General features: G+C 40.0%; 1 protein-coding gene across 6 annotated transcripts in view; it reads left to right on the top strand.

Annotated features, from left to right (window-relative positions):
* Nucleotides 1-11,882, top strand: part of mid2 (midline 2) — a 149,939-nt gene extending 138,057 nt beyond the window's left edge. For all 6 annotated transcript variants that reach the window (XM_055016620.1, XM_055016618.1, XM_055016621.1 and 3 more), the window contains 2 exons: nucleotides 6,908-7,115; nucleotides 7,454-11,882. In XM_055016620.1, the coding sequence (XP_054872595.1) occupies nucleotides 6,908-7,115; nucleotides 7,454-7,877 (632 nt within the window). In that variant the 3' untranslated portion in view covers nucleotides 7,878-11,882. The remainder of the gene's footprint in view (nucleotides 1-6,907; nucleotides 7,116-7,453) is intronic.
* Nucleotides 11,883-14,586: the final 2,704 nt, after the last annotated feature.

Genomic DNA, 14,586 nt, shown 5'->3' with positions numbered 1-14,586 from the left:
AAACCTTTGCAGATTCACATATTTTTCCACACAGTCCGACAGGTGATAATCTGCTCGGATTGAGGTGTGATCGTGTGCTTCCACAATAACCAGCACCGTTGAAATTCCTGCACCCTGGCTTGACATTTGCACCTGTCCCACGGTGTAAATCCTTCAAACATCAACATCCACTTTTGTCCTTTTGTAGTACAAAGCTGCAGGATAGTGTGAAGGAGGAGTATCAACAACATAAATCCAGGCTTAAATGTGTCTTCATGTAACAGCTCTATTGTTTCCAAAGTAAAGACTGGGCTCTATTTTGAGTGAGCATATTGTTTGTGTCCCAACAAAAGCTAATCTGAATGCTTGTGGCCTTCCTCTCGACATCTGCTTTGCTGACAGTCAAACACTGGTGGGCTTTGACTTCACAGCCTTCATCATTCTGTTGGTAAACTATTCTGGGTATCCATATTGTGTGCATGAAGCAGAAAGTGGGCAAACACTCTGGAGAGTTTGTGTGTATGTGCATATCCATTATGTGTGTATTGCTCAGTCGCTGTATGAAGTGAGCAGCTAAAATCCAGCCTGAAAATATTGCATGTCAAGGTACCCCAGAGGTGCGTGCCCCTCTTCCCGTTAAAGGATCTGCAATAATCTTTATCCAGCATGCTTCGAGCTACTATGCAGCCCCTAAAATAAGCAGTCAGAGGTGGGGAGGAGACAAAGAACAGGAGGGTATCATTGTATATGGTGCATACTGTGCCTTTAAAATGTCTTTGGTTCAATCCAAGTGGCAACCTTTCTTGTATCTCTGTGCCTTTGCTCTTTACCCACGTCCTGTCAAATAAAGGAAAATAAATGCCAAAAGATATCTTTAAAAAGAACAGAGAAGCATGAGAAGCAAAGTAGTTTTGACACGTTTCCATGTCAGAGAGGACCCTGCTTTTAAAGAGATCAATGTGAATAATGGGTAGAGCAGCACTTCTTATAGGTATTAAAATAAGAGTCAGTAAGTAATCTATTAGAAATTTCTCTGCAGTTACTGCAGAAGTTTTCACAACTTCAGATGTGTATATTTGTATCCATTATGCAATACTCTCTGGGAGGCACAGGATTGGTTCCAAAGTCATTCTGCAGCGGGAGACAACCAAAAATCAAGCCAAAATCCTAAGAACAGTTTTCCGCAGCAAGAGGAACAGTAGTCCTGTAACAGATGCTCGGCCCCCCCACAGAGTTCTGATCTCACCGTTGAGTCATTCTGAGATAACATGAAGAGACAGAGGACACTGAGGCAGCTTAAATCCACAGCGTTGCAAACAGTCTACCTGCCAAGAGCCTGAAAATACTATCTGTGAGTGCCTTCAAGATTTGGTTCTGTTTGAAAGCAAATAGCAATCACAATGCCTCTATGAAATTCTGCTAAACGAACTATTTGTGGCATTATTTTTGAAGTAGCTTCACTTTACTTTAAGTTGCTAAATCCCTGAACGGCACTGTTTATCAGCAGTTTAAAATGGAATAAGATAAACATCATTTTAGAAGGCTGGTAATATTTTTATTTATTCTTTTTGGGAGGAGGGGCATTTAGAAATCCCATGAAATTACCAGAACTAACAATAATGCAATTTTGCTAGTATATATTCATGTTGCCAAAACGTGACATATATTATTCCTCTGTGCCATAGAGCTCCATTAATGTAAAAAGCCACACGGTCAAACCCTGCAGCATGTTGCTTCACTGTGATTATGATTACACACTTATGTTGAGTTAAACCCACATACACCTTCTTGCTGATGGAAACACTGTGCTCACTAGACCAAAAAATGTGTTTCAACCCAAGCTTTAAAATGGCCCACCATCGAATCTTTATTCCTACATGACATTTGATAAAAACTTGAGTGCCCAGCTGTTTAATTTAAACTACATATTTGGACATTATTTTAGCTTTCTTTAGAAAACAGTGGGATTGGATTTGCCTGTAAACCGAGTAAAGAAACAAAAAAGCACTGCTGCATGTCGCATGATTTATTGGCATTTGTTTTAAAATCTAAAGCAGGTGTTGGTCAAGACACAGCTATGTCCGATTCTGTAGCATTATCATATAGGAGGGTTATTTTATTTTCTTAATTAGATATTTTAACTGCTAGGTGGCCTTCCATTGAAAAACAGCAGCTAATAAGCCAGTTAAAGAGCGATCATATCAGTCTCACTAATGTCACTTTTGTCCTTTGTTTTTGGGGCTTGACAACAAAGAATTTAGTTTTATGTTTGCTCGCTCAAAGCACCAACCTCCAATCAGTCAGCAGGTGAAAATGCCAGCAGGCGAAGGGGGATTTTTACGAAAGTGAGGTGGGTGTTAAAATGCTAAGACAGATAACAGACTGAATGTGAGCGCTGAAACCCAGAAAGCTCAGCAAGAAAGGCTCGATTTGATCATCAACACTTTCAAGTCTCTTTTTATGCAATTTGTGCAAAGCGGTGCATTTGTGTGCACTGACACAACAGAAGAGAAGACCTGTACAACTGAGAGTATGGCTGAGTTAATGAATGATTGCATTTTACACACAAGACCAAGAGCGCCGACTTACTCTGGGCGGAAAACAGAAAATTCTTTCACATGCTGTTACTCTAACGAACCATCACAGAAACTTCCTTTCCAAAAATGGCTTCTTAATCACAGTGCAATTCTAAGCAGACCTAGAAGCCTCACTGAAAATAATTTTTCTAGCACTGGTCTCTGAAGACTCTGCCTAGTTCATTAAAGGGTGAAGCTGGAGAAGATCAAGGACTACTGTTTGTCTTTGCTTTCACTACTCTGAGATTTTTAAATTTTTTTTAGTTTTTGCAGAAGTTCAGTGAAAAGAGCCAAAAATTGCTCAGTAAGAGGTGGGAAGATGAGATGTGAGGAGGGGAACTCTTGCTGCACCTCATACTTGAGTCGTGCTGTTGGGCGTCCCCAGCCATGTTGTATTTCAGCAGATGAAAGTAGTCATCACTGCTGGATAACAAACCCCATTACATATGAATCAGACAATTGGAAGCCGTGTGGAATGCTGGTATTCATCTTAATCAAGAGGAATGTTTTAAAGTTCAACAGGGGTGCAGAAACCTGTGAAAAGATATAAGATTGTTTCAGACAGCTACTGTGTCAAGAGAGCGCCCTGTGCCTCTAATGCTGCTGTTTCTACTGCAGTAATTGTTTAGCTATGCACTAGAATGCATCTTTTTTCCATCTCCCTCATTACAGAGGCAGCTCAGTCTATCCCTCAGCAAAAAAAAACAAAAAACAAATCGTGAGCAAGGACAAAAGAGGCTTGAGTGAAATTGACTGAATTGAAATAAAGTCAATTACCCAGATGCTGTCCCACTGCAAGTATTTCAACAAGGACCCAACAGAATGAAGCTGGAATGAAATTACGTTTTATAAATGCTCCCCCAACAGTAGCCTCTTTTATTTCTCTTCTCATTTTTTTTCCTTGATATGGTTTCTTTTCTGTGTTTTACAAGTTTCCATTAAAGACTTCCAAGTCCATAACAATGCAGAGCTCCGAGGCAGTATAATAGAGAACAGTTATTATCTCTGCAGACAGTTAGAAATATCTCTAATTAATACTGTATTATTTCAAAGTGGAGGGAGACTAATCACAGGCACTGCAAAGAAATCCTATGGGAGATCCCGTTCCAGTATCCTGTTCTGCTTTTTATTGTTTGTGTTTTAAAATCTGACAGCAATCTGTATGTCTTTAACAAGATGCTCTGTATCTGTGAACACAGTTTTTCTGGTCAAGAATAGATTGAATGTCTGTGTTGTTTCTTGAGACAGCTTATATGAAAAGGCTTCTGAACTTTCTTAGATGTAAACATCCACTTTTTTGGAATTGGTCTTCTTCCTAATATATAACTCCACACATCCCTTCTCTGCGCCTTTAGGCTGGCAGTGTAGCATTCCAGAAGAAATCAAATGTGGCATGTTCTCCGAGTGCTGCAAGCAAATACACTCGCTGTGACTTTAGGTCTGTTCATTTCATGGCAACTCTGCAACATGAAGGAGCTTCAGTGATAGACTCAGATCCTTTACTTAAATCAAAGTAGTAACGCCACAACGTAAGAACACACTTCATCACATTCAGATGCAGGTAAAAGCATCAAAAGTAAAGAATGAGCCCATAAAATCAAAACACTATGGTACAATGGAAGTAGCTTAGAATTGAAACACAATGCTTGTAGAACTGTACTAAATTTGAGCTTGTGACTCATTCTTGCTCCTTAAGACGGGAGTAAAAATGAACACGTTGTTAACCATTTGCAAATCACAATCTACAGACAATGTGTGAAAATTTGTAACACAGCAGTTCTTTCAGTCATACACCTTCCATTTTGCCAGTTTCATTTGCAGCGGCCTGCCAGGCTTCTGTTACAGTACGTGCACATTTCTACTCACATACCAAGAATTCACAGTTCAAATCCAAATTCACTATGCTTGACTTTCTCCATTTACAAGAATCCTCCTGGCGCTGGTTCAAAACATTTCCACTTGGCAATTTACTGTACTGTATGTCTGCCTTTGTGTAGGCTGTATTCGATGCTCTGAGTGTGTGTCTGCTTGTCCTCTACCATCACGTGTGTCTCCCCTTCCCCAACCTCAGGCCCAGGCCGGGGCTCTCAGGAGTCATCCCCTGGAAAGGCATGACAGAGCCCCAGTGTTTGGAAATGGCTGCGCTGGCAGCGATAAGCAGTTCAAAGAAGAGAGCGCATTAATGTAATTGGCTGCCAGCAGCACATTGGCCTCGTCGTCTCATATCCGCACGCGGTAACACACACTCACCACGCAGATTATTGGAGGGGAGTGTGCGAGAGTGGAGAGAGGATAGAGGGGATGAGAATGAAAGAATGGGGGAAGAGAGAGATGAAGGGAAGGGCAGATAGAGAGAGGGGAGGAGGAGTCAGGGTCCTCATTGTGTCGCTCATTAAGCCATGGGAGGCTCAGGGAGGCTGAGAGATGAGATGAGAGGTGTCAGAGTTAAATGTCAGGTCTGGAAGGGATGTGGCTGACTTCGGTGAAGCCTGCACACATGCACTCACACACAACGGAGGTAGAGAGGGGATCCTCCACCGAATCTTCAGTCCCATATTATCCCCTCAACTTCTCCTCTCCGCCTCACTCTTTAGCTCCTCTCTCTCTGCCACTCACCTAGTTTTGCCCTCTCAATTTTCCACCCATTACACCCAAATTACTGGTGTCATTGCGAACTGAATTGTTGCAGCCGGATAGCAGCATTTCCACTGAATAGCCCCAACCGCTACCTACTGCGGTGGAAGTGAAGGCTATTTCCTTCAGCTAATTTCCAAGTCTGTGTGATTGGAGGCACAGAGGAAAATGCCGGGTGGCTTCCTCCACTGTTACGAAATGTTTTCACCAAAGGCTGTGAGCGGCTTTGAAGTTGAGACTCTCGCCCTTGTATTTCATTCTCCTCTTCTGTCTCTGCCTGTGAGTTCTCTGCAAGCACTCCTCACCCCGCTTTCTATTTATTTTCTTCTTTTGCGGTTGCTGCTCCGAGTTAAAATCTTGCTCTAATTTTTATTCTTGTCCTCAGCTCTTTCACCCCTTTGATCTTATATCTCCTGCCTTTTTACACTTGACAACCTTGAATGAACATGAACCCTAAATAGCTGACTTGCTGGTGAACATAGCGGAGCATTCAATTCCTAAACGAGCCACATATTCACATATTCCCTCAGAAGTTGGTGGCAGGTGAAACAGATCTCAGGTCAGGTGTGAGGTAATGTGACTGCACATGAATGCTATTGTTGAGCTGTAAAAAACTGGAAGTGGAGCAGGGAAATATAGATGAAAATTATCATAGAAACATGTTAGTAGTTGTGTTTACAGATTATGTTGTTGCCCCAAAAAGCCTGCCAAAAACAGCTTCTTCAAAATTTAGAATACATTTGCAATAATGCCTGAGGCTCTGCAGCTAATAAAGAACAGAGCATAATTTCAACAGCTATAGTAAGTAAAATGAACAGAACTTTAGTTTGAAAGTTTACACAGAGACTACACTCAGAAAGCTCTTGTCTGTAGTGGGAGTTTCTCAGAATACCTACACATTAATAAGGAAAGAAGCAAATATCTCATAATATAACAGAAAATTTACAGGGGAAAAAAAGTTGTGATGTGCAGTTATTATTATAAAGAACATGCAGGCAATTTTATTTGTTTTGGTTTTATGTGATTTATCTTCATTTCTACTTTTATCCCGAGGTTGCCGATAAAGACAATATTTCTATCAATGAATCTTATCTACTATTTGGCAGATTATTGGATTAAGTATTTTTTGTCTAAAAAAGCGTACTACAACTGAATAGACAACATTTAGCCTGGTTTTGCCTTTTCTTGTGGTGCATCATCCACAATAACGCCTGTGTGTGGGTGGGGTTTTTTTTCTTTAGCTGGTCATGCATTGCACTAGTTCTACCAAAACTTTGTACAGTATTACCACACTTTCAAAGCCTTTTGTCTTTGGAAACTTTTACTCTAAACCAAGTTAGATTCTACTGCAGCTGCCATTTTCAAATAGTGTTGCCCTGAGGAGTGCAACTAACCAATGACTGAAGGCTGAACGGCTGACATCATGACACAGTAGTCATGTAGTAACAGAAACAAAACACATTTGTTATAATGAGGTGAAGCAGTTTAGAACAAAATAAAAATAGTGTAACTGGTTTAAAAAATTAGAAATGCATCAGTGTCATTGGTTATGCTGACGAATAGCGAAAACCCTATTTTAATCATGATGCGCTTAATTGTTTTATACGTATGTTGTATCATGTTACTGTGCTTTTTGTTCAGGAAAATGTGCTGGTTTGCTATGGATCACAAAATACAGTAATAAATCCTTTAAAGTACACAACTATGAATTTTTCCAGGTCAACCCTTCAAGTTGGACCCAAAAACAGCCCACAAGAAGCTCCGTCTGTCCAATGACTGTCTGACCATGGAGAAGGACGAGAGCTCGCTAAAGAAGAGCCACACCCCCGAGCGTTTCAGCGGCACAGGCTCCTATGGAGCTGCCGGTAATGTCTTTATTGACAGCGGGTGCCACTACTGGGAGGTGCTGCTGGGAGCATCCACGTGGTAAGAAACACGCACACGAGTGCATTATATAAGCCTGCAAGGAGGCTCGGTAAACTGAAATATCTTTCTTTTGGGAGTTTAAATCTAGGCTGTTATGCAAACCTCCCCTCACACACACACAACAGACGCACACCACACACAGCGTATACTCTTATCCTAATTATATTCTTTTCACTAATTGGCTGTGAAGTAGACCTCTTCGTGCAGGAAAGACCCAAAGGGCCTGTGCCTATCTTGTGTGTCCTCAGCATGAGGTAGCTTGACTATGCAAGTAAAGTCATTAAGGAGGACACTAGTTTCAGATCACTAATGTGCTCTAAAATGTTCCTTCCCTGCAGGTATGCCATCGGCGTGGCTTACAAATCAGCCCCAAAAAACGAATGGAGCGGCAAGAACTCATCCTCATGGGTGTTCTCGCGCTGCAACAACAACTTTATGGTGCGCCACGATGGGAAGGAGATGCTGGTGGAGGCGAGCCTGCAGCTGAGGCGGCTGGGCGTCCTGCTGGACTACGACAACAACTCACTGTCCTTTTATGATGCCATGAATTCCCAGCACATTCACACCTTTGAAATCTCCTTCCTTCTGCCAGTTGTACCCACTTTCATGATCTGGAACAAGTCAGTTATGATACTCTCAGGGCTACCTGTCCCCGATTTTGTCGACGGTGTGGCTTCAGATCTTCAAGAGCAACAGCAACAGCAAATGGGCCTGTGCCGACAAGAATCGCCGTACTTGACCGGGATGAAGACCTGCCACTGACTGGTGCGGTGACTGAAAGGTCGATGGTGAGCTGAAAGGTGACAATGGAGTGACTGAGCTCTTCTCCAGTCATTGCGAGTGAACTGGTTACTTTCTTACGGATTTAGAAAGTGTTGAAAATATGCACACCAGTCTGGAAAAATGTCAGTCCTGTTAGTTTATGGCCATCCAATGTTTTTGCAGATCCATCAGTGAATGGGAACAAGGTCTCTTGACTGCAAACATCAGTGAAATTCATGCGATGCCCCGGAGTCAGTGACAGAGAGCTTTGATCAGTCATTAGGCAGGGCTGGACTCCTGGTTTTCAGGACCATTTAAGGTCTTCCTTTTTCTTTTGTTGTCCTCTTGATTTGACCCTAGGCAGAAGACCAAGGTGGAAATCCTCATGTCAGCCACTTAAAGTGTCAAAATGCAACATATGAGCAGTGAGATGGATTTTCGAAAAGATTTTAAAAAGAGAAAATACATGACATAATGTAGAGGAATCAGGACATTAAAATAACTGGAATTCTGCAACTCCAGACAGTTTAAATTGATTTTAAATTTCCATATTTCTGTTTCATTAAGCTTAACTGATATGGGAAGTAATAAGATTTGACACATTTTAAATGATCTTTTGAGTTGAATGAGAAGATCGATACCGTTCTCATGTCTGTGCACCACATATGAAGCTAGCACCAGCAGCCAGATAAGCTTAATGCATTAAGACTGAAAACTTTAACCTTCCAGCTCCATCATGTAAACCTCCTAGAAGACCACAACGTGTCAAATTGTCATTTCTCTTTTGTTATGGACTGACCAAACAAAGTATTACAAATAAAAATGATAAGATTTTGAGATGCTGCAAAGAGCCAGGATGGGCTAGTGCGGGCCTAAAATGAACAAATAAATGGTTTCTACTTTTGTGTACCAGGTGTACACTAGAACATGCAGCCTCCAGAAGTTAGCCATATACTTGCACTCAAAGTTGTACAAATGAACAAAAAATTTCATTTTCGCTACTTTTATGTAATACAAAATTAATTGGCAGTCATGTATGAAAGAAATTCACAACCTCCAACATTCACTTCAGTGCTATGAGACAGAGATTTGCTTTTGCTTCATGCAGCAAGGTTGTGACTGACTGATACATTTTCCACTCAAGTTGTGGTGTATTTACTGTAAACAATGCATGAAACACAAGTATCACTGAAAGTTTAAGTAAAACTAATTCTTAATTTCACAAATTATGCAGCTGACAACATAACCTTTTGGGAGCAAAATGATGCACATTGCTTCGATATAATATGTACATGTCATGCTAATGTGACATTCACTCCCAAAACTCCAAATACTCGATATATTTAGAGTTCTAGGTCCTGGTGTACTGACGCAATGCAACACTCAATGACCCAATGTCCAGACACAAGAGTGGTATCGATTCTCTTTTAGACCTCAGGCAAGGAAAGTAGGATTTAATTCTTTAAATTTAGATGTATCTTCTTTGAATCTGCTTTGCTAGATGTTGCCATTTTGCTAATTCCGATGATTGCTCAATGTGGACTTTCTGTGGGGCATTACAGTAAAGTGGATTCCAAATATTCTGCTGCCACTGTTCATGTGTTGTATCCTTAGTGGCTGTCATTGTGGTTGTTGCTGAAGTCTTTTCCTTGATCTTCCTCCCAGAGTTGACCCATCAGTCCTGTTTGCATTGATGGGTCACAGCTTCCGAGTGTCAGGAAGTGTTAACGTTGCTCCCAGATACTGTATTAACAAGATCATAGGGGGTAGATTTGCATCATGTGACTACTCGACTTGTATAATAAGAGGTTTATTGAATTCTAAAGGAGAAAAAAAAGTGTTATTTATGACAAAGAAGATGGTTTACTTTTATTGTTAATCGCAACATATTCATGATGCACTTTTTAATTAACACTATTTCCCCTCTATGAGTATTAAAATAGATGGAGCTGAGTGGCAGGTTTGTACTGGGGAGGGGAAGTGACAGTTACCACTGCTGCTGGTTGTGTTAACTCACCTTTTTTTCCTGTATATCTTTACAAAAGAATTTGTGATCAGAAACTAAATATAATTATCATATTAAGCATATAAAGTTTATTGCAATAAAACACTGTTAAAACTTTGCCGTCATCTTATCTGGACACTCAAAGGTCTTTGCAATAAAAAATAATTCTTTCAACACAACCAGCGACTTTCCCTCCCCATTGCTCTTTTCAAAAGCATATAACAAAAGTATCTTGTTTAGAAAAGGGATATGATTATGATGATGTTTATGGGATTTTTTCATCACAATGATGTGATGATGAACTAATAACTGTTTTAAGAAGTTCACTCTGTTGTTGACTTTTTCAGGGAAGGAGGGAGTTAACACTTAACTTTGCTGTCTGTCGCGACGTCATGGCATGATTGTGTTTTTCCTCTGTGATTTGTTAACACACACATATGCACATACACACCCACACACCCACACATGTTCCGTTTAGGTTGGCCTTGTCGTGGTAAATGCATGATACATTGTAGGATCCCACGATTCACTGGGTAGTTTAAGTAACTCTTTCAAGTTTGTTTACCAAATCTTGTTTTCCGGACATTTTCTTAAAACAGGCTTGACCTCAAACTGTTTTTGTCCTCCATAACTATTTAACTAATAGCTGTTGCTGGAGCCATTGCTTGCTTTTTGTTTGGATTTGAAGGCCTCGTGTGGGCATCGGTGGTTTGATATTCAGGTAGCGGCACTGATTCAGACAATCAAATACGTGTGTGATAGGTTGTGATGATTTAAGAGTTGTATCACAGGAAAAGTGCAGAGAGATTGTGACACTGGAGGCTGTGTTTGGAAAAAAGATTATTATCATAGTTTTGACGTGGAAATCCTTACACCTCGTGGCTATTTTCACTCCCTGAACTCATCACCAGGTTTGTGCTTAATGTTAACTGTCATCTAGCATTTCTGTTCTGACAGGCTGCGGTTTCATTGTCTTAAAAAAAGCAGGAAAGCCCTGCAAACTCATACTTATTTAAATCATTTTCTCGTAGCTTTAAAAAGCAAACTCTGCAGAGGCAAAGCAGTGAGGATCTGACATGCAATGGCTGACAATATCTGTGCACCTTTCAACCTGCAGTGTTCATTTATGGAGACTGAATGATGCATCAGTCTTGATTATTTGATGAAGATGTCCATTACAGTGATAATCCACTGGTCAGAGGTAGCAGGGGGAGCTCCAGAATGAGGAGGAGGGTGTTTTTTTGTTTGTTTGTTTTTTCCGTCAGGGAGATTACTGAATGTTACCTGATTTCCGGATGTCCATCCATATCCACCCAGTCTCAGAACGATCAAGTTTTGATTTGTGATCTGGAACGACAAGCTCAACTCATCTGTGCAAGTGTGCTTGGCTGGGTCACTGCATGATTACGTGACCTTGCTACAGGTTCGTAACTCTTTCCTTATCTTCATGATGGGGTTTTTTATCTAGTCGAACATATTCTCTCTTCTCTTTTTTTGTTTTCTTTTTTACAATGGAAAAAAAGAACATGACAGAAACAGTCACACAACGTTTCATTGCCATGCATATCAGATCGTTTGCAGTGCTCTTTTTTTGTGTCACAAGTCAATACAGTAAAATATATACGGTGAATGATTTTCAATAGCTACCCACTCCTTGTAGTGCAGTGTAATACCCTAGAGACAATGCAATAGATTCTCCTTTTTGCTTTTCTGTTTGTGTAACTTGGGAAATTGTTATTTTTTGTTTGTTTTTTACAACTCAAGAGAAATGCGCTCCTCTCCTTTGGCATTTGGACCTTGATGAACAGCACAAAAAGAGCAGTTTTGCCTTCATGCAATGCTTTCTGTTTCCATAGATATAACTGAGATAATTTTAGCCAGAGAGGAATGTAAATCATAGGGGGAAATATATATTATATAAAGTTGTATAATATACAAAATATATATGAACCAATGTTATTTATGTGAATTTAAGTCCAATTAAAAGTCTGATCCCAAAACTACTCGAGTCAAGACTCTTCCTCAGTTGTGTTGCCTCCAACTTGCAGAAGACACAGTTGGGAAATCAACTTGTACTTGGCGTTGAAAACAGAATCCATAAGAGGGATCGAAATCGCTCCTGTGGCTTTATATTTATTATGCAAATGTGAGGGATATTGATTTTCTCATCTAATTCCCAGGAAGAAAGGCAATACGTTTACTTCTCAACGTGTTACACTATGGCTTTAATGTACTGGTGTTTGGTTTATGAAGGCATAAAGAGGTACATCATACACAAACAGTGCTTGGACAGCTCACAGAGGCCTCCAAACTCTGCTCTGTATTTTGTGTACCAATTTAAAACACAACCCAAAGCTTTCAAAGGGGCCGAGCCCTGGATCATATGATTGTATAGTAAGGTCTCCAGGCTGGCAGGTCGTCCAGAGCTCAGGGTGAATTTACTGGGGTTTTACCCTCTTAGCCCTCATCTGTCAGCACTGGCACAAGTTCCTCATTACTGCATAGTACTACAGAGCATGGGTCCCAACACTGCCTGCAAGCATGGCACACTCATGCACTGACCCTGAAACGATGAGCAATATGCTCACTTATTTTACTTTTTTTCTTTCCGATGATGCAGCCGGACTGTTCTCACAATGTCAAGAGGGAACCAGAGAATCTCAGTTGCTTAAAACATTTAAAGGTTATACTCATTAGCATATAAGATGATAAAAAAAATATAAATGTAGAAATAGATAAATAATGTGATGGTGTCACGCATGCATTTTGGTCCTGTGATCCTCGATTTCTGCCAATAGCAAAAAATCTAGTTCACGTCTTACTACCATGGTAACTTCTGCTGCACACCAACACTGTTTCAGAGCAGGTTTTGTTTCAATACAACAGAAAAACTTGTATAAAGCACTTTTTAAAAAGTGTCTCCATTCTTAGAGAGTCTCAGTCTGCAGATACTCTTCAAGTGTCTTTGGAGAGTTTTTTGTGCTACAAGCGATTTCAAATAGTCAACATTTCATTGCTCTATATTGCACTGTCTAGCAATTTAACCTTCCACGATACATGAAAGATAGACATAGCATCAACTTCTGACAAATTAAGCCAATGCAGAAGTAATTTAAGAATGCATTCTTTCTAATTAACAAGGGGTGACTCTTCTGGTTGCAAAAAGAAGCAAGACTATTGAAGTCAATGAGAAAGTATTCCTACACCGCACTTGATTTGTTACCTCAATAAATATTTTCCAAGAGTTTCAGATCTCAGTCACTATTTTCAAGTCTAATTCAGTACAGTATGAAACTCATTTTGTAAATGATGGTCTAATTTAGAGTAAAATCAGTGATAAAGCAAGGTATGCTTTACCGCATCACTATCTTGTGATTGACAAGTCGCTGCCATATGGTCGGCATCGTGTCCTCAAGTTCTCAGTCAGATTCATCCCTCACTCATCATATTCAGGTTCAAAAAAACAAGAAGACCACCAAATTTCAAATTTGAAGCTTCAGAATCATACTCTACAAACCATCAGGCTATGTCACAGTGACTATATCAATCGTCTACATATGAATATATTCCCTAAACAGACAAAGTACTAAAACCTTGTAGTTATTGACCTTTTAAGATTAATAAGTGTGCCTACTTAGAAGTTTGAATTATAATCATTCATATTTTTTGTTTTTCATTGTTGCAAAGACCGTTTAACACCACCAGGGTTGCCAGCAAATAAATCAGTTGTCCTACACTCCCAAAGGATACATCTAAGCAACACACTAATTTAAAGAAATATATAACTGACATTATAGTCAGATATACTTGGGCTTTTCGTGATGGGGCAGTGATATTGATAAAGCCATTAGCCTCTGCATGCACACAGTTGGCAATTTTTGCTAATTTTAATTCCTGATTTTGCCTGCAGCAGCTGTGTAACTTTTAACCTGTATTATATTTCAGAACTCGTATTATTTTAGGGCACGTGGAGAATTCAAAATGATCAAAAACTTCACTTGCAAGTGGCACACAGCTGCTGTGTTCATGAACTCCAACATTAAGCACCAGCCTGTTTTAGACTTGGTTTAATCTTTCACATTGAGGAGAGAATATCTGCTTTCTTTCAGCTTTTGTATGCATTTCATGACTTTTCAAATATCAGGAATGGGGAGTATGGCCCCTGCTGTATGACAAATCCCCTAATACACAGTACTGAAAGCAGAGAATGTTGTTCAGCAAACTCTGAACTGCTACTCCTACTTAAAAGTTGCTTATATCCCTGAGGAAATGTGAAGATTGTCTACAGACTGACAGAGTTCATCATATATGAAGAATGGAAAGGCAAATTAAAAAATGCTATATTTACAATTACTCATGTTAAAGTGAAGCAGGAGATAACCTTTTGGTAATCAACATATATAGTACATATAGTTAATACATCATTCTACCTATTAGCACTCAACATCATCACCTTCCAACTCCACCTCAAAAGTTTACAAAAAGCATATTACACACACACAGTATTTAGACCTGTTTAGGAACCTATTACATTCGGTATTGCACAGCATTTTGTGCTGTTCTAAACCCAGTTTGGGTTTGTGGTGATGGACTACAAGCCTCAGTTACTTAACAGCATCCAGTTCAGTCAACAGGTTTAAGTGTTGGGCCTTTGATTGGAGCCCTGTCTACCTTTCCATGTGTGACCGATTAGCCAGCAGGTAA

The sequence above is a fragment of the Amphiprion ocellaris genome, chromosome 13 (genome assembly GCF_022539595.1).
Source record: "Amphiprion ocellaris isolate individual 3 ecotype Okinawa chromosome 13, ASM2253959v1, whole genome shotgun sequence".
Lineage (NCBI taxonomy): Eukaryota > Metazoa > Chordata > Actinopteri > Pomacentridae > Amphiprion > Amphiprion ocellaris.
This window is presented reverse-complemented; position numbering and strand designations above follow the sequence as displayed.